Source organism: Moschus berezovskii, chromosome 16 (genome assembly GCF_049115385.1).
Source record: "Moschus berezovskii isolate FMDL1 chromosome 16, NW_MosBer_1.0, whole genome shotgun sequence".
Classification (NCBI taxonomy): Eukaryota; Metazoa; Chordata; class Mammalia; order Artiodactyla; family Moschidae; genus Moschus; species Moschus berezovskii.
Genome location: NC_142475.1, coordinates 1,359,915 through 1,380,695, shown reverse-complemented (window position 1 = coordinate 1,380,695; position 20,781 = coordinate 1,359,915). Strand labels below are relative to the sequence as shown.

The 20,781-nt window shown below is 42.7% G+C and overlaps 1 protein-coding gene across 9 annotated transcripts in view; it reads right to left on the bottom strand.

Moving 5' to 3' along the window:
* Positions 1–1,381: 1,381 nt before the first annotated feature.
* Positions 1,382–20,781, bottom strand: part of ENPP2 (ectonucleotide pyrophosphatase/phosphodiesterase 2) — a 127,918-nt gene continuing 108,518 nt past the window's right edge. For 6 of the 9 annotated variants that reach the window (XM_055431662.2, XM_055431669.2, XM_055431665.2 and 3 more), the window contains 7 exons: positions 18,640–18,714; positions 17,213–17,349; positions 15,947–16,082; positions 15,212–15,289; positions 11,452–11,584; positions 9,919–10,075; positions 1,382–2,006 (listed from right to left, as the gene is read on the bottom strand). In XM_055431662.2, coding sequence (XP_055287637.1) covers positions 1,836–2,006; positions 9,919–10,075; positions 11,452–11,584; positions 15,212–15,289; positions 15,947–16,082; positions 17,213–17,349; positions 18,640–18,714 — 887 coding nt within the window. In that variant the 3' untranslated portion in view covers positions 1,382–1,835. The remainder of the gene's footprint in view (positions 2,007–9,918; positions 10,076–11,451; positions 11,585–15,211; positions 15,290–15,946; positions 16,083–17,212; positions 17,350–18,639; positions 18,715–20,781) is intronic. The other 3 variants (XM_055431666.2, XM_055431667.2, XM_055431671.2) reach the window with 1 other exon arrangement.

The following is a 20,781-nucleotide window of genomic DNA, read 5'->3' as shown; positions in this document are numbered from 1 at the left end:
CCAAGTTCCTGGGAAACAACCTGGGCAAGCATCTTGTTGTTTAGGCTACATGCCACTTGGAGGACATGCAAGTGTTTTGATGACCTTGAAGGCAGGTGAATGGATTGCAGTAATGACTACCTCCGGTCTCACTCCCACCTGTTTACCGCAAACTCCAAAGCCCGATTCCAGCCTTGCCCATGCCCTCCTTCACCTCTTCCCTTGTCCATAAACTCGTCCCTGAGCGTACGCGGGGCCAGAGCTGTGCGCGGCACACAGCGGCTGCTGGATGAACACAGCTGTCGCCAGTATCACCAGGGCGCATCTTCCAGTGCATTCCTGTAGCTGTGTCTCCCAAACAGCAGTTTTTCTCATACCACTTTCATGATTTTTCCCGTATCCCCAATGTCCATATACCCTCTGTCCTGCTTTAGTTATGTACTTTTTCATACAACGACTTCCTTCTTAAGGAAACAAATGTTTTTAATATTTATTTCTTTGGCTTCCCCCGGTCATAGCTATGGCACGCAGGGCCTTTGACCTTCGTTGGGGCGTGTGGTATCTTATCTTTTAGGTTGGGCATGTAGGATCTAGTGCCCTGACCAGGATCGAATGCAGGCCCTCTGCATTGGGACACGGAGTCTTAGCCAGTGGACTACTAGGGAAGTTCCCTTAAGCAAATTTATTTTTAAAGGAAAGTTTAACGTGCTATTCTTTGTTTTTTGTTGTTGTATTTTTTAGAGAAGATTATTAACTGTTAGAAATGTGGCCGTGCTGAGATGCCCCTTTATCCATAACACAGTCAGAAGCGTAGAAAGCCTCTCACCGACTTCCTCGCTTTGTGCTTCCTTATTATTTATGGCCACAGTTGAGTCCATCGAAAGTCACCCCATCTATCATTCCAATCCTTCCGCATGTTGCCTTATCCTAACACTGTTCACTGAGCGTTTATTATTCTCTACCTTGATTAGTTAAATATACTTTTATGCCTATATATCATCTCAGTGTCTTATTTCTCTTTATATCCTTCCTGGTTCTTAGGTTGATACTTACACAAAATATATGATTAGTACACTCTCAGTTAACTCCAATAAAAGCTTTGATGCAACTTGATCAAAAGAACCTATTCCTCCAACGTTCAAAATCTTTTTAAAGTAGACAGGTGAGAGAGGATATTCAGGAGTTCTGGCTCCCTTCTCCCTCTGTCTTTCTGACACCCCACAGATATGTATCAATACATCCTCTGCTCATTCAAGCCACCATGGTGGACTATTAAGGACGTCCCTTTGTCTATGTAAACTATATCCAGCTAGGAAGAGGGCCCAATACAAGAAATATATCCTTTTCATGCATGAAACACACTAGAAGCAAACCCTCTAATTTATATGAAACAAAGGCCAAATAAAACCAGGAAAAAAAACTGAATGTGTGATTTATTATATTTAAGATTGGTCTATATTGGTCTATAAGGTTTAAATATGTCTGTCTTAATTAACAATAAATGAATGCAACTTTACAAAATCAGTATTTTAATACAGTACAGGACTAAATGTGGCAACTGTGCATTGGAAGATTGAGAGTTCCTCAATGCAAATATGGAATATGCAGCACCATTTAGAAGCTTCCACTAAAAATGCAAGCTGCGGTAATTATTACAAGCTCTACTCAAAACACAGGATCACCTAAATCAAGCATTAGAGGAAAACAGTAAAGTCATTCAGGCGTAAGACGTCAGATTTGGTACAGGATTAAAATACTAGCATTTTTTTTAATGTCCTGGTTTCAAATTAATAAATACAAAAACAATATAAAAATATACACCAGTTGATAAGCCTGCAGCGCAGAGTACCGGAAGGCTAGATCTCGCTCTCATACGTCTGCAGGTACGTCTTTAGGGTCAGAATTTCCGGGTAGCTGCGGCTGGTCTTGCGGAAGAAGTCCAGGCTGGTGAGATGCTCGATGTCCCGCACCCGCGCTGTGTGCATCTTGAGAAGCTCTTCCACCCATTTTGACTCGTCCTCTGAGCTCTGCCACGGAAAGGAAAGACAATCAGAATTTTCCAAAGGCGTTTCTCCAAACGCTCTGTTTGGTCCGAGTTCACACACGGCCTCTGCAAACTCCTGCACCCAAAGCCAAGGTGTTTTCTTCCTCCCTGGATTCCCCGCGGCTCCCACATCCCCGCTACAACGCACCACAAATACCGGCCCTCGGCTTAAACATTTCCAACGGCAGTTAGCGGACCGAATAAATCGAGGTGTGGTGCAAGAGGGCATTTGACTCACTGGCTCCTCAGAACAGAAATCAAGCTCGGGAGAGCGCAAGGCCCTGGAGAAACCAGTCATTTATCTCTCTCCCCCGAGGTCGAATTGCAGCGAGGAGCAGAGCGCAGGACTGAAGCGCCGCGGCCGCCCCCGGGAGTGCAGGGTTGTGCGCAACACACACCGAATGTGTGCGCCCCTGGAGCTTCTGAAGAACGTGCTAGATTGATGACGTCACCTGTTAGACTGCAGATGACTGAGACTGGAATGAGTTTGCCTCAACTCATATCAATTGAGCCGCCCAGGTGATCCACCTGGCACTTTGGGGCCCAAGAGGCCGGGGTTGGAGATGCTGTTCTTCCGCTTCCTGCCTGGGAGACCTCGCTCAAACCCTCTAAACTCTCGGCCTCCTTTTCTTCATTGGTACACAAAAAGAATAACGTTTACTGCAGCTCCCGGGGCAGGAGGAAGGACAGGAAGGAAGAAGGGGGTAAGGGTGAGAAAAACCATCACCGGTGTTCCCAGGACGAGAAGAAAGGAAATCTCCTTCTGTCTTAACTGCTTGAGAAGAATCACCTCACTGGTCCAAACTCAAGATGAAAGACATTTAAATGTCTCACCCTAATAATTTATTTCACATCTAAGGAGAAATGAAAAAAGTAATGCCAGGACCTCCCTGGTGGTCCAGTGGCTAAGACTGCGCTCCCAGAGCAGGGGTCTCAGGTTTGATCCCTGGCCAGGGAACCAGATCCCACATGCCACAGCTAAGACCTGGTCCAGCCAAATAAATCAATGATTAATCAGCAAAAAAAAAAAAAAAAAGAAGAAAGAAAGTAAAGATAATGCCCACAAAGCAGTCTTTACTTTTAAAAAATATTTTTCACTTTTGAGGGAAGTTGAGAGAAAGAATGAGATCTGAGAACCTTGAGAATGTGGGGAAATGTCTACCTTCAGAGAAGAGATGGGGCGGGAGGGTCTTTGCAAATAATCTCATTCCCAAATTGCAATGGCTGCCAAGAGTCTTTCTACAGGTTGAAGGGTAGCTGCATGTCCCAGGACTGAGACAGCTCAGGCATGCCTTTTCCAGAGTCTTCCACCGAAGCGGTCTCCGGGAGCTACACCAAAGCCCAAGAACCTGCACTGGGTTTTCTCGGAAAGCTTCAACCCACATGGGCCTGGACCGGGAGCTCTGGCAACTCGTGCCAGTGCTAAATATGTCCAGGAGGGTGTTGGTTCAGGAAACTGATGCCTGGCCATCCCCGGCAAAAGGAAGAGACAGGAAGAAATGGCTTTGGAGGCTGGGGGAAATAAGGATTTTAACCCTCCACGCCCCACCCTCCTCACCCAGGCTGACCAGGATCTCTGCGATTCATAGGAAGGGACAGGCCTAAATATAACTCTGTCCACAGCGGTGCTGACCAGTCCTCAGTGTGACCATATAATTAACGAAGTAGGAGGTCTCCAAATGGGTCGGGACCCCCTCAGAGTAAGCACAAAGAGATATTTTGGGAGAATTTTCATATTCAACTCATTCATTTGATTTTTCAATGGTCAGTAAGTTTAATGTTTCCTTTGCAAACGCAGTCTTTTGAATGTGTGGACAAGGGGTGAAAGGGTTTTTCCTAATTTAAATAATGGCCAGCTGGGATTAGAAGAATTTGGGGAAAAATCTGTCTTTTGCTATTTCTTTCCTAGGGAAGTGATTTGCCAATTTCATCTGAGAGGCATTCTCCTCTGGTTCTCACAGGCTAAAATCCAGCCTCCAATTAGTCAAAATACTGGGCTACGCTACAAGGAAGAAAATGACTTCTGCCTCTTGCTAGCTGGCAACCCACTGAAGTATTTGCTGCAGGAGACTCTAGTATGAAATGCAAAACTAATAAAAGTCAAATAAAAGTTCAACTGAAATGAGAGAGGAAAAGAAAAACTTTAAAAATAAATAACTTTACACATTAATGCAAATGAAAGCACAATCCAGGGACTTGCTTTGTGTTTGTATTTTGTTTTCGATATGGACATTTATTCTTCACCTGCCTTCCTCCCAGACAAGCTCGTGAATTCAAGTCCCAGCAGTTTTAAGGTGGACCTTAAAGTAAGGATGTAATTCACAATGACATGTGTACCCCCATGCTCACTGCAGCACTATTTACCAAACCCAGCTCATGGAAACAACCTAAATGTCCATTAACAGAGGAATGGGAGAAAAAAAGATGTGGTATGTATTTACAATGGGATATAACTCAGTCATAAAAAAGAATGAAATTGGGTTATTTGTAGAGACATGGATGGACCTAGAGTCTGTCATAGAGTGAAGTCAGAGAGAGAAGAACAAATATTGTCTATTAATGCATATATGTGGGATCTAGAAAAACGGTACAGATGAACCTATTTCCAGGGCAAGAATAGAGATGCAGACATGGCGAACGGACGTGTGGACCCAGTTGGAGGCACGAAGGGGAGGGTGGGACGAAGTCGCAGGTTGGGATTGACATATGTACGCTACCATGTGTAGAGCAGGCAGCTAGTGGGGACCGGCTGTAAAGCCCAGGGAGCACAGCTTGGTGCTCTGGGATGACCTGGAAGGGCTGGATGGACGGGAGGGATGGTCTGAGAGGGAGGGGATATAATACGTACAGCTGGTTAATTTCATTGTACAGCAGAAACTAACAGCACTGTAAAGCAATTATACTCCAATTTAACAAAATAAAAGAAAGCACAGACAGTGTCTATGTGGCAGGGCTTCAGTAAGAAGCATGCTGGCCATGAGCACTACAAGAAATATCTCTAAGCTCTGGGCAGGGAGGAAGACACACGAGGACATCACTGGATGTCCTCAGACATAACATTGGGATGAATAAAAAACTGCCTTTGAGCTGAGTTCAGAACAATGTTTTCAAGCTCCTGCCACCCCAAATGACAGGAAAATGTGAACACCTTTCCCCCAAGAACTTAGGCGTCTCTTACATGGCTTAAGTCCAAAATGTCTTTGTGGTCTCTTCCTTGTCTAAAACATGTATGGCAATTTTGAATTTCACCCCATAAAATATGTGTTTGCTTTTTTGCAAAAATGTTACCTCCCTACAACAAGATTTCAGTAAAACTGAAGTTCAGATCCAGAGGTATCACATCCCCCGGTACACCATTAGCTACTCCTGTGGGGTGTAGACAATCAGAATTGAGAAGGTCAAGCCAATCAGTTGAGGATAGCTCCTCTCTCACTTGACGCTCCCTTGCTTCTCCACCTCCCATCCAGTTATTTCTAAGATCTTATTGATTCTTGCAATACAGTATTGCTGCCTTCCACCTTTAGAAATTTCCAAGACCACACCCCAGTTCAAGTTCTGTTACCTCAATCTTGGGAATCCTGCCAAAGCCCTTTGAGGACCATGCTTCATCTCCTCCAATTCTAATTTATCTCCCAAAACAGAGGCCAAAATATTGCTCTTATGTCTAAACATTTTTTGTGGTTATCTTTGTGGCTCAGTTGGTAAAGAATCGGTCTGCAATGCAGGAGACTAGGGTTGGGAAGATCCCAAGGAGAAGGGAAAGGCTACCCACTCCAGTACTCTGGCCTGGGGAATCCCATGGACAACACAGTCCATGGGTCGCAAAGATTCGGACACAACTGAGTGACTTTCACTTCACTAATGTCGATGCAATAAGCAAAAAATGCCAAGGCTCCAAGCTTCCACAATAGAAATCTGATAGATTCGAAAGATGATGGGCTTTTGAAAACAGAGTCTTGAATCTTAAATTCTGCTTTTCTACCGACTGGGTAGAAGGTAGCCAAATAACCATGAAACATACTTTTCCTTTATGAGCTATAGGTTCCTCAAGAGTTAATAAAAGGGGAAGGGGAGGGGGGTCATACGTACCTGCCTAATAGGGTAATAAGATGATGAGAAATAATATATGAGACAAGACTGCACAGTACTGGGTGGTTAACATGGACTCAATCAATGGTAACGACTACTACTATGGCTGCTATGATTATTTTATTTTCATTATTATTATTTTTGACCTCATGAAATGTGGGATCTTAGTTCCCCGACCAGGGATGGAAACCAGGCCCCCTGCTTTGGAAACACAGATTTTTAACCAGTAGACCAGCAGGGAAGGCCTGACGACTTTTATTTCAAATTTGATTCTACACAACCTTTAAAACCTTGTCTCCCACTATGATCTTCATTTCCAATATTCTGGGCAAACTTAATTAGCTATTTTTTTAAGCCATATTTCAAATTTCTATTTTTTCCGGCATCCATTGTTTCTTGTTTCGGATGGTCATAGCCTCAATCTTCACCTATAATTGAAGCCCTTGCCTCAAAACTGCCTTGTCCACGAAGCTGAAAATCTGTCTTGAAGCTATTTGCCTTTCAGTGAAGCAGTTTCTGTGCTTGCTTCATTTGCTCTCCCCCTGAAGGCTGCCTGGAGGGGTGACTGTTAAACACAGCATTGTTTCTCCCATTGTACCTTACGTAAATAATTAAGGAATTTAAGCACTGCTTGTTGACCAAAAATTTTCTTCTGGAGATTTTATCTCTGATCCTTCTATTCTATAAACAAAAGCATAGAGACTGTTCTAAAATCAAGGTTGAAGCACAAGGTTTCCATCGCATTAATGCCTTTGACTGTGTGGATCACAATAAACTGTGGAAAATTCTGAAAGAGATGGGAATCCCAGACCACCTGACCTGCCTCTTGAGAAACCTGTATGCAGGTCAGGAAGCAACAGTTAGAACTGGACATGGTTCCAAATCAGAAAAGGAGTACGTCAAGGCTGTATATTGTCACCCTGCTTATTTAACTTATATGCAGAGTACATCATGAGGAACGCTGGGCTGGAAGAAGCACACGCTGGAATCAAGACTGCTGGGAGAAATATCAATAACCTCAGATATGCAGATGACACCACCCTTATGGCAGAAAGTGAAGAGGAACTAAAAAGCCTCTTGATGAAAGTGAAAGAGGAGAGTGAAAAGGTTGGCTTGAAGCTCAACATTCAGAAAACAAAGATCATGGCATATGGTCCCATCACTTCATGGGAAATAGGTGGGGAAACAGTGGCTGACTTTATTGTTTTGGGCTCCAAACTCACTGTGGATGCTGATTGCAGCCATGAAATTAAAAGACGCTTACTCCTTGGAAGGAAAGTTATGACCAACCTAGATAGTATATTAAAAAGCAGAGACATTATTTTGCCAACAAAGGTCCATCTAGTCAAGGCTATGGTTTTCCCAGTGGTCACGTATGGATGTGAGAGTTGGACTGTGAAGAAAGCTGAGCGCTGAAGTATTGATGCTTTTGAACTGTGGTGTTGGAGAAGACTCTTGAGAGTCCCTTGGACTGAAAGGAGATCCAACTAGTCCATTCTAAAGGAGATCAATCCTGGGTGTTCATTGGAAGGACTGATGCTAAAGCTGAAACTCCAATACTTTGGCCACCTCATGCAACGAGTTGACTCACTGGAAAAGACTCTGATGCTGGGAGGGATTGGGGGCAGGAGGAGAAGGGGACGACAGAGAATGAGATGGCTGGATGGCATCACCGATTCGATGGACATGAGTTTGAGTGAACTCCGGGAGTTGGTGATAGACAGGGAGGCCTGGCGTGCTGTGATTCATGGGGTCGCAAAGAGTCGGACACGACTGAGTGACTGAACTGAACTGAACTGACCTGTTACACCTGCCCTTACAACTAGCAGTGAATCAAAGTCTGCTGTGTCAGGCATACTTCCTGTGTGTTTGTGTATATTTAAAATGGATAACCAACAAATTCCTACTGTGTAGCACAGGGAACTCTGCTCAGTGTTGCATGGCAGCCTGGATGGTAGGGGAATTTGGGGGAAAATGGGGATATATATGTCCCCAAATGAATCCCTTTGCTGTCACCTGAAACTTTCACAACATTTGTTAATTAGTTATTGTTGTTGTCATTTTAGTCACTAAGTTGGGTCTCTCTGCTACCCCATGCACTGTAACCCACCAGGATCCCCTGTCCATGGGATTCTCCAGGCAAGAATACTGGAGTGGGTTGCCATTTCCTTCTCCAGAGTGTTTGGCTATACTCCAATAAAAAAAAAAAAGTTTAAAAAGTGTTTATTAATGAAATTTTCAAACATCCACAAAAGTAGAGCGAATGATATAATGAGCTCCTGGCCGCTCTTCCCTCATTTCAATAACTACCAAAGTTGTGCTACTTCTCACTGTTTTCAAAATATATTTGTCTTTTGCAAAACTGAAGACATTTGAGCACTTCCATCATTTGTCAAGAGCAAACACTGAAATAGAACTTTATTAAATACCCTTACATTGAAAAACAAAACGCCATTAGGACACAGAGTTCCCAAGTGTCAGGCAGTTTTGTTGGGTCCTTCCCAAAGACTCAACTTGTATACCCATTTGTATAGTCCAAATGTTTTATAATAAGTGTGTTCTAGTTCAAGGGTGGGGATATAATTTAAGACACAAAGATGAATTCTGTCAGCAAATCCCAAAGGACACTGCTTTTTTATAACAGTACATTTTTTTAATTTTCAAAATTAAAATATCAACATCACTAGCAACACCACATCCACTGTGTAAAGTTCAAATTTTCTCTGCTTGCTTTATTTGTTCTTGAACTGTATCCCATTAAGGGAGTATGGTCAGAGTGCATGTGAGCTCAGTCGCTTCAGTCGTGTCTGACTCTTTGCAACCCTATGGACTATAGCCCTCCAGGCTCCTCTGTCCATGGGCTTCTTCAGGCAGGAATACTGGAGTGGGTTGCCATACCCTTCTCCAGGGGATCTTCCTGACCCAGGGGTCAAATGTGCCTCTCTTATGTCTCCTGCATTGGCAGGCGGGTTCTTTACCACAAGGACCACCTGGGGAGCCCTATAGTCAGAGTACATATACATAATTTATTTGAATTCTTTTCTCTGTGCAGTTATGTTATAAACTTGATGCACAGTCATTTGTCTCATTTTATTTAATATGTATACATATAGCTGATTCACTTCATTGTGTAGTGGAAACGAACACAACATTGTAAAGCAGCTATATTCCAATTACAAAATAATAACAGAAGAAAGTGGGATGATTTGAGAGAATAGCACTGAAACATACACATTACCAAACGTAAAACAGATCGCCAGAGGGAGGTGCCGCAGGGCACCTGAAGCCGGGGCTCCGTGCCCACCTGTAGGGGTGGGGTGGGAGGGGAGGAAGGGTGGGAAGGATGGGGAGAAGGGCGGGGACACCTGTGTGCTTAGGGCCGGCTCACACGGACTTACGGAAGAAACATCACAACATTGTGAAGCAATGATCCTCCGACTAAAATTAAACAAGTTCCCCTTATGCCTCACAAATAGGGTGAAAATATGCCCCTCATTTAAGCATGGCTCATCCCTGTTGTCTGTAGTCGTTATTTAATAGCATCCTTCCTTCACTTCCAGAAATGTTGTAGTTTGGATAATAACGATAATGATAAGTACCTATGTACTTGCTGAACAAAACCTAAAAAAATAAATAAAATTAAACAAGTAAAATTTAAAAATAATAATAACAAAATACAAAGACTTTTAAAGCAGTGGAAATGGAGCACGAAGTACGCGCGAGCTAAAGGAGCGCGGGCGGGAGCGGGAGCGGAAGCGGGAGCGGAAGCGGGAGCGGAGGCGTGGGGCCGCCATGTCTGCACTCACGTTGCAGCTCTCGTCGTTGTCGGGCCTGTGGGGCAGCACGAAGGCGGACACGGAGAGCGGCCCGTCGCAGCGGTCGGCGGGCTGCGTGAAGTCCAGGCAGCTGGTGAGGATGCTGTAGTAGTGGGTGGGCACGGGGACGGAGCTGCCCTCCACGTACCTGGCACGGGGAGGCAAGACGCGTTAGGGACGGAGAGCGCCTTGCGCAGTGCGCTCAGTGAAGGCTGCCCGGCGGCTACCAGGGGAGTCCTCGCAAGGGAGTCGCTTCTCACTTACGGGCGTTAGCCCACTTCTCCATCTTTGAATAGAATGTTTTCAGTACCCGAAGTCTCCTTTCTCTCAACCCGGCAGAGCAGAAAAGATACTCAAGACAAAGGAAAACCGCCTGAAGCCAGACTCTGAGGCTGGACGCAACGACAGGGCAACGGGGTGGAAACGGAAGTCGGGAAGAGTCAGGAAGCGCCACAGTAGCAGGGGCGGTGGTTCTGAGCGCCAGAATTGTGGCGTTTGGACCGTGATGCTCCACTGAACGCTTCCGTGCTTGGGAGCACCACTGTGAGGTCCACGTTTCAGGAGACGAACTCTCACAGATTTGCATCAGATGGGCCAGAGGCAGAAAACACAGGAGCCAGAAGAATAGCCCTTTCAAGCCCCAGGGAGGGCCTGAACTTGGTACAGAGAACTCATTTACTAAAGAAAACTCTAAGGACTGAGTACTAGGCGTAAATAATCTTTGCCAGTAGAGCACAGCATAGGAAGTGATAATTCCTTACTTAGTTTTCTCTTATCTTCATTTTAATCATTTTCAAAATACTGAAATTACGATTAAGCTGATAATATAATTTGAGCTTAAAACTATAACAATAACCATCAATAAATGTATGAGTAAGATAAAATGGATGACTGGAAAGGCAGTAAGATCTATTTTATCTGTATGAAAAGGTTAACATTTTTGTTTAATTAACTATAAATCACAATTAAACCCTCTCATATTTTGTGTTACTCGGTTTCATGCATGTATAAAATTAAGTGATGATCTATTATGAATTTGTTTTATTTATATCTTCTTGCCTTCTCCACCAGACTCTAAGTTCCTCATGAGTAGGGTATGCCTAATTCTTTTATATCCCTAATAGCACCAGAGAGAGGGACAGAAATAAGATTTGATCAAAATTTATATGCAATTTCCTATTGAGATGTACTGACTCAGAAAATCTAAGGAATTTTAAAAGTACCCCCCTCAAAAAAATAAGGGAAACAAGGGAAAATTATTTCTACAAGAATTATTAAATAGAAAAATGAAAAAAATTTAATCTTTTGATACATATTCTTTTATGGGGCTGAAAAGTGCATTTATTTACCACAAATTCCTATTTCTTTCAACCATCAATGCCATGTTTAATAAAACGTCCAAAAGAACTGAAGAATTCACAAGGAGTTTCAAAGAAGAACAGGTTTAAGAGGTATCAGCTCTTCTCTAGTACATGAATATTTGAAAAATAGTCTTGAGTGAAATCTTGGAATTTAAAAGCTTACTGTTTGATTTTGTCTTGTGTGTCATGTAAGCCATCGTAGTCATAGTCAAAAATTGGTCCACTTATCACATTAACTCCATTTCTTTCTGAAGCATATTTCTTCACCAGAACCCTTTGGAAATAATTCCAGATGCCTGTGCAAAGAAAAAATCAGTTCTTCGTGAACAAAATTCCTTGCTTTGGCTGAATTCTCTCTAGGATGTGTTAAACAAGACACATATCACAAGTTAAGAGACAATAGAGCTGTTGTGATTCTTGAGAACAGTCCATTGTAAAGCACTAGCTGTGTATCTGTCATTTATGAACCAGAAAAGACATGGAGACATTCACTGGTAGAGGAGTTTAACCCAGGTGAACAGTCAGGTAAGGCTTTGCAGAGGAAGTGTTTATTAGGCTGAGATCTGACGGATAAGACGGTTTTTCCGAGCAAAGAGGTGGAGACAGAACATTCCAGGAAGACAGAATAGCTGTGCAATGGAGGAAGTACAGTGTTTGTGAAAAATTGAAAAAAGGCCTTAATCTATTTTTCTTTCACGATGTCATACATAGACTAATTCCCAAGTTTACGTCTCTAGCTCTAACCTTTCCATGCAGCTCCAGACATATTATCCAACCACCCATTTCACGGTGCATTTGAAGACCTCATAATCATATCTAACAAAAAATTTTTCAAACAGAATTCTTAATCCTCCTCTCACTCTTGTTCCAGCTCTTGGCTTCTCCATCACAGTCATGGCACTTGCTCCTGGATGTTCGGGCCAAAATCCTAGGACTCACCCTGGACTCGTCTGCTCTCTTCATACACATGGGGCAAAGTCCTGTCAGTGACACCTCCAAAACACAGCCCAGTCTTCTAAAGCTGACCACTCCTCACTGTTCTCACTGCATCCACGCTGATCTAAGCCACCATCTTCTCTTGCAATGAGCTACCACAAAAGACTACTTCCTGGGCCCCTGGGAGAAACTCTTCCGTCCGTGTAGCTCAGGGGTCCCCAACCTCCAGATCTAACGCCCGATGATCTGATGTGGAGCTGATGTCATACCAGAAACAAAATGCCCAATATGTGTAATGCACTTGAATCATCCCCAAACCATCCCCTTCCCATCACGGAAAGATTGTCTTCCACGAAACTGGTTCGTGGTGCCAAAAAGGCTGGGGACCATGGGCTGTATGCGGCCATTCTCTCTGGAGCAGCCAGACGGATCCTCTTACACCATGAATCAGAGAGTGACTCACACTCCCCAGCACCCTTTTCTCACACTCCAGATGATTTCTCCCGTAACTAGAATAAAACCCCAACTCTCCACCGTGGTCCCTGCCTCCCTCCGTGACTCTCCTTCCCATTCTTCCCCCTCAGCTACAGGCTTTCTTCTGCCCCTACTTGCTGAACGTGCTTCAGAGTAAGGTGCTGCACATTCAGAGTAAGGTGCTCCTCCCTCTATCCAGAAAACTCGCCCTTGATCTGTAATTCCCGGGTGTCTCCTCCACTCTGCATTTCTCAGTTTCATGGTCATCCTGTAGAGAAGACTTCCCTGTCCAGGCTATCTCCAATTCCACGACAGTCGATCGCGGGGGAAGGATGGGTGGAAGGGAGAAGAGAAAAGGCAAGAGAGGAAGGGCAATGAAAACCAGAGAAGCTGGCTCCAAATGTTAGCTATGACTTAACTGCGCTTGACGCTATTGGGTTGGTCAAAGAACTCGTTCAGGTTTTTCTGTACTATGTGATTGAAAAACTCGAACTTTTTGGCCAACCCAATACATGGGGGTTATGAGGTTCAGGCTGTTATCATTTCTTACCTCCTCTAATTAAAAAATACTTGGGCATTATTCCCATGGTGTTTCAACTGCTGATGATCCTTTCTTCTAAATGAGAAGGACAGAGCAGCCCACCAGAGCCAAAACACCACGGATAATTATTTGCAATACAGAAGGGAGGACGGTGGGGGAGAAGTTCAAATGTTAACTTAAGCATAAAAATTGGAGAGACACAGAGGGAAAGAAATAACAATGGGAACAGTCAAAAGGCCAAACCCGCAGAAATATGGCCTGTGAAAAACCAGTCCCCACTGAAGAACAGCGGGCCCTCTGTGAAGGGCCTCTGGCCACACCAGCCTCAGGGTGGGACTGTGTGTGTGTGTTTCCTTTATTGCTGCTTGGTCAAAAAGGCATCAGCAAAGAAGAAAGAAATCCAGGAAACCCAGATTTTTGGAAACTCAATGAAGCTGCATTCCATGTAGTATTATGACAAATGGATTTACGTGAGTTTATTAAACATTTCTCCACTGGGCCTGAGAACAAACCAGGAAACCTCCTTTTAAAAGCATACTTTAAATTTTCACTCATATGCAACAGATTCTACCTTTGAATAAGCCCTTATTTACTAACTGAGGACATCAAATAAACATTTTTTTTTTTTCTCTAAACCATGTTGGCCATTTCACCAATGTCAAGTTGAGGAGGCATGGCCTTGTAGATGACACTTCACCATCTCATGTTTCTGTTCTGAAATTTTATTTTAGTCCTGAGAGTCATGTAACACAGCCCAGTGCTCCTTTCAGTTCAGTCGCTCAGTCGTGTCCGACTCTCCGCGACCCCATGAATCACAGCACGCCAGGCCTCCCTGTCCATCACCAACTCCCGGAGTGCTCCTTTACTAAGTGAAATTATGTGGAAATGTTTCCTTTTCCCACTTTCCTAGAAGCATCCAGGTCTGCTTGCTGTAAATGAAATAAAGGGAGGTCAAGCCTGCTCCATAATGCCTTCTCTATCTTTGAAGACATGGATGGATGGATGGATGGATGCACGGTAGATGGAAGGAAGATGGATAAATGGATGGTTGGATGGATAAATGGATGGTTGGAAAACGAATGGATGGACGCATTGATGGATGGATGGAAGGAAGATGGATGAATGGATAGATGGATGGGCAAATGAATAAATTCTTTGTTATCAGAAATAGAAAATGGATTATTTTGTTCATTGGACAATTAAGCTACAAATCCATATAAGCCATAGAAGTCACGCAACCAAATCTTATAATTTTACAAATGAGAGGCTAATGGCATTTCTATGATCACACAGGCAGTGGTCACACTCCAGGGACCAGAACTCAGTTTGGGAACCAGAGCTCACCATGCTTATACCATTCATTTCATCACTATCACCCACAAATATTTATATTGTATAGAAAGAAATTATGAATGTATATAATTTACACAGCCCTAAAACCAGCTGAATTTATACTCTGATGATTCAGAAGACTCATTAAGGTCTTGCTAGGTTTCAGGATCAATATTCAGACTACATCATCACCATTCCCCTAAAGGAAGGATTGTTCATAGCTTTTACTGTAACATTCAATAAATAAATATAGATGTTGTTAAATGTTAGATAGCATCCGAAATACAGAGAAGACTCTTTAAACCGCTGATAGAGTGAGCACTGAAGTAGGAGAACAACAGGTTAGAAGCACAGACTTGGTTTAGCTCAGCTTCTACCATTCACGACCCAAGTCACCTCTTGTGACTTTAACTTCTTAACTATAAACAAAGGATAAACAATAATCCACCAAGCTCCCTCACAGATTCATAATTTGGATTAGCAGTAGAGAATTTACATTAAAGGTTGTTGAAAATTATAAAGGCTAAACACATGAAAGTTATTATTATTAAAATGAATATTGAGGTAGGGAAGGTAAGTGGTAAATTTAGAAACATTTCTTCCCACAAATAATAATCTACTAGGTAAATATTGGACTTACGTTTAAAAGCAGGATACATTGGAACCATATTGGTTACAAGGAATGCATCATATTTAGCTTCTGGGGACGAGCTCAGATCTAAACATTAGGAAAACAAATAGTGTCTATTACACACTAAAATCGACATCAATAAAAAAAAGTAATCTTGTAAAATGACCCAAGCAGCATGCAGTGACTGGGCCGACTCGTTCACTCCCACGGATCCCCTGTATATGCCATCGCCTACTTCTCTTCCCACTCTACCTCTCTTCTTCACGCAATCGTTCTCCTTAAATAACATTTTTATGTTCTTTTGCTTCCAACCTAATCTTGGGTCTACTAAGTATTATGTAAAAGAGTTCCTTGACTTTACCAGTGTAATCTGGACTTTAAAAAATGTCATCAAGGTAATGAGAGATAATTAAAGGGCTTCATGTATTCTTAAGAGATCACATCTATAGTATTATTTAAAAGATTAATGTCTTATTAATTTCCCATTTCACTTTTAGATTCTCATTTAATGTCAGGAGACACACTGAATATTCCCTTGCACTTTAGAACTCCCTGGGAGTAGGATTTGTGAAAGCTGGTCCCTTTTTCTGGCTGCTTTTGGAAGGCTCCCAGAGAAGTTCGTCTCCTCAACCTCTTGAGCACCCCTCTAAAACCACCGAAATCCTAAATACCAAGTTGCACACGCCAGACTCAGCAAAATAACACCCCTCTAGAATGGTTAGATTCTGGTCTTCTGTAACTTACAAGGAGGAAAGAGGAATCCATAGGACATCTGTTTATCATTTTTGTAGGCCAAACAGCTCTGACTGAAACTCGGAGAAACGCGAACGTCGGGCCGGACACAGCTGGTCAGGTGTGCAGCGATGTCAGAGACGTCAGCCTGAACGGTGAGTCACAGGTCGTCAGCAAAGCCGTGGGGGAAACAGTCCCAGACCAACAGGGGCACTGAACCAGACTGCTTGGTTCCAAACAGCCAAAGTCACAACCCCATTAGCTGTTACTATAGCTGATACTCTGACAATCCCTCTTTAAAATAAACAAACAAAAAAGAGACGACTTCCTTGGCAGTCCAGTGGCTAAGACTCCATACTTCTAACTCAGGGGGTGAGGTTCAATACCTGGTCAGGGAACTAAGATCCCACGTGCCACTTGGCCAAAAAAAGAAAAATATACTCTTAAAAACAAACAAAAAAAAGACCTCATTTTTAAATGCACTAAGCTAGTAATTTTCAAACTCTTTTTTTTCTACTAGCAGAACTCTCTTATCAGTCTTAGATAAAACAATAATACAGAAGGCAGAAATCTTACTGTTGACATAATGAATGAGATTCCACAGAAGACAGCTTAAAAAATAATATTCTGAGAAATAATATAGACGTATCTCCTATTTAAAAAAAATAACTGTTTATGTATTGCATGTGCCTGAGTATAAATTAACAAGAAGCTATGTTTGGGGCAGCTGATGTAGTCCTTTGTATTCAGAAATTAGAAACATATCTCAACTGTAATAAATTTTTCTAATTTCTAATATAAACTGAACTATCTCATCTTTACCAAAACTGAAACCCCAACATGAAACAAACCTTCATTAAAAAAACAAACCAAGATGTGAGTGGGTCAGGCTGTGATGTGTGGAGCCGTGGGTCTATGGGAAACCTCTGTCCTTTCCATTCACTCTTGCTGTGAACCTAAACCTGCTCTAAATAATTAAGTATATTAAAACGCACAGCCAGATCTTGATGGCTTCTGAAACCACTGGGCCACGACAAGCAGAGTAAAAGGAACTAAAAGAATTAGTATGCTATGCTAGTTCACATATTACCGTGAAGTTATTAGAACATGGCAGAAAGCCTAATTCAAAATGTTTTACAATAGATCCAATGGAGGATTTCTTTCATCAGGAAAAATTAAAGTCTTTTCTAAGACAAAATTCTGTTCCGCCAGCAATCATTCTACTAAGGCATGGAGCGTAATGACATGAAGAACATGAAACCCAATTTTCTCAATGACCTGTTTGGAAACAGTGTATGATGTCCAGAGTGGCATTAGAAATATTTCACTATAACCGCTTTCAAAGTCAGTGTGATATAAGATATCATATCTAGTCCGATAGAGCACGGCAGGCCGTCCATAGAGGAGATGTCTCTCTAGGAAAGAAAAAATAATCTGTCTTAAATACAGAATAAAATGTACATCAAATGTTAAAGACTCAGATGAAGAGAGTCAAGCTGTCCAACATTTGCTTGCTTACTATTAATAATGTAGTTCCTTCTCCTTAATTTAATCAGGTTAGTGTTCCTAACACTTTGGTGGTTTATTTGATCACCTAAGCATGGGTCAAGGCTTCCAGTCATCAAAACTGTAATTCAAATGCCATATTTATTTTAATAATTATTTTCCAGTTGTAAAGAATTTTAATCTACATGGGAAAGAAACAGTAAATTGTGAAATGATTCAGCTGAGTGGGAAGTCAAGACAGTTGGATTTTTATGGAATTAATTCCTTTGACCCTGAAAGGCTCATCAAATTAACCAACGATTTAATTAAGAGAAAGGCACTCTTTGATCATTATTTGTAAACTGCAACTCAAATATTCATTATTTCAGCATAAAAAGTGAGCAGTAATGAGCGTTTAAAGTAAGTAGCTTTGTGACACATAGGAAAACCCTTTAGGTAAGAACTTAAAGGAACATGTATAGATAAAATAAGTGGCATTCAAGAGGGTCCTTTGAATACAAAAGGAAGGTTGTCAGTTAGCAAAGAACTCAGTTAAGACCCCAGAATGTAGATTCCTCTTAGGAAAAAAGAAAGGTTTGAAACCTTCATCTTCTAAGAAGACAGGGGACATGAGCAGGCAAACCTTCATTCCACACCCACAATAAATGCCTCAAGCTTGATCTGCCCAATTTAGATAGGCCAAAGTCAGAATTGCCATGGACTCTTAGAAATTGGGGTCCTACAGATCAAAATAGTTAGCGACTGAGGCTTTGGCAATTCACAGTTCCCTAAGTGATAACCAAAAAAATTTTGCTATGATTTCTATTAGAGAAAATCATTTCTGGCAATCACTTATTAAATTATGTATACATGTTGCTTTAATTAAAGTATTACCATTCTACGCAAGTAACAGAGAAAACTCTGTAGATTACTTTGCATGACCCTCCCAAGTAGAACTGCTGATTTGAGGCAAAACAGCCCACACTGTTACAACGCAAGCCTTTTCTAGGCAGTTGGGCTTCGTCAGCACTGCAGTAAATGTAGAAGCCTTGGTTAAGCTGCTGATTTAGGGACCCACCGCTAAGAATTAGAAAACAATAGGCTAAATAATATATAAATGAAATATAAAACAAACACATAAAAAGCCTGCAAATCATAACAGTAGTACTTGGGAGCAGTTATTAACCAGGTCAGACTGTCCTTCAAAACTCAAACCAAACCTTTTCTAGGTTCAAAATTTCCATTAACGTTTTCCTTGATTTCATTTTTGCTGCCTCTGAATTTCCTGGTTTCAGCTGGAAGCAGAAGTATCAAGATTCTTTGAGAAGTGATTCTCTTTTTATCATTCAAGTTTTCATGCTTACCCAACACATTCCTCCAAGCTCAAATGCAAACCTGGTGGATCATCCAGTCTATCCCATTAAGGAGGACAGCAAGACACCAACTGTGTTCCTTCATGCATCACCCCTCTTTAAAGCAGGCATCAATCAATAGTCTTGGACAATCTGGACTCCATCAACTCTGGTTCCTCCTTATTTCTTGTCATCCCTCCATCCCATGAAGGCTGACTGATTTGCAGGACTGCCTGTAATCATTGTCAGCAACTCTATGCTCTGATATATGTGACGCCTTTTCCTTCCCCTGGGAATAACTTTTCCACCAATCCTGTCACTTGTCTCCCTTCAAACATGTTGTCAATATATCCTCCCTTGTCAAACATGTGTGTCAGGTCTTGGGTTATGGAATAGAGATAAATTGTGTGTGCGTGCTAAGTCATTCAGTCGTGTCCAAATCTGTGTGACCCCATGGACTGCAGCTCACCAGGCTCCTCTGTCCATGGGATTCCCCAGACAAGACTGGAAGTCTTGAGGCTTTCAGCTTCAAGAAGCTCACAGTTCAATGGGAGACAGAAACATGGCATTAATATCTGAAATGCAGTCTGGTGCCCACTCTAGCAGAGATACTGACATGGTCGAATAGGAACATTGAGAATGGTACATGCCACAGATGGGGGTGAGGGCACCAGTGCAGTCCTTACGGAACTTAGGAAGCTAAGGCAGTGAACCCACATCCCATTTATGCCTATGCCCTGGCATAATCGCCCTTCTCACCCTCAAAAGGGGATGACAAATAAAATGGTCACAGCGTTCAGCTCAATGGTAAAGACAAAGGGAGGAGAGGGAGAAAGGGGAGGAAAAGGGGACAGACATCCCAAGAGTCCGTTTCTCTTGAAACGTTTCTCTAGTTAGGCTTCTCCACCTCTACTTATGCTTTTGCTCTATATGTACAGACTCGATCTTCTTCAGAAATGTGGGCTTCCTAGCTCCCAAGATATGCACTACCGGAGTTTTTGGCACACGGAGCACAAATATATCATTATCTGACTCACTTTTCCTTGGTTGTTAACTGACCATATGTGAGATGAAGCAAAAAACAAACAAAAAAAAGTAGTAGCTTTGGCAGTTTCCTAAGAGCCCACGAGCTCCCCAATGGCTGAAAGAACCCACCTGAGTCTTCCTGAAGCATAAGAGCTGAAATCATCTCTGCAGCAAGAAACATTTTAACCCAGAATCCAAAGTTAGATTTCCCTTTTTGGGTTTATCAGGGCTTCCCTGGTGGTTCAGTGTTAGAGTCTGCCTACAATGCAGGAGACTGGGGCTTGATCCCTGGGTCGTGAAGATACCCTGGAGGAGGGCATGGCTACCCCCTCCAGCATTGCTGCCCAGATAATCCCATGGACAGAGGAGCCTGGAGACCTACAGTCCATGGGGTCGCAAAGAGTCGGACACGACAGAGTGACTGACCCTTTTTGGTTTATCAGGGTATCGAAGAACCACAGGTTCTTGGTCACTGCCTGACTCTGCTACTCCGTACACCACCTTGGACAAGTCACTCAGCACTTCTGGGTAGCGGAAAGCCCCTGTTGGCTGAGCCACAGAGTGCACTTGGAGCTCAGTCTGCATGCTCCGTCTAGAGACCAGCCACCCTGCAGATGAACTTCTAGTTTTGAAATATGTTCCTCGTGACTTCTTGACACGGATCTAGCATAACTTTTGTCTTCCCAGGCTGGGTTCCTACTCCATGAGATTCCAGACGGAGCCTCCATTCCACACCCCAGTTCCCTGTTTACAATAGTGTCTGGAATTCTCGGGACATGCCACCGTTCCCCTCCAGATACCACATTTGGCAAGTACTGGGAGGCGAATCTTTTTAAGTGGTGTGGACTTCCCCAGCCCTCTTTTTTTGTCTTCCAGCATTTGCTTGTCCATACTGGAGTGTGTATTTCTTTTCCCTCTTCAGCTTTCTGACCCATATTCCCATAGATTAGCTGGCTGACTTGAGAGTCACATGAAAATCTCTCT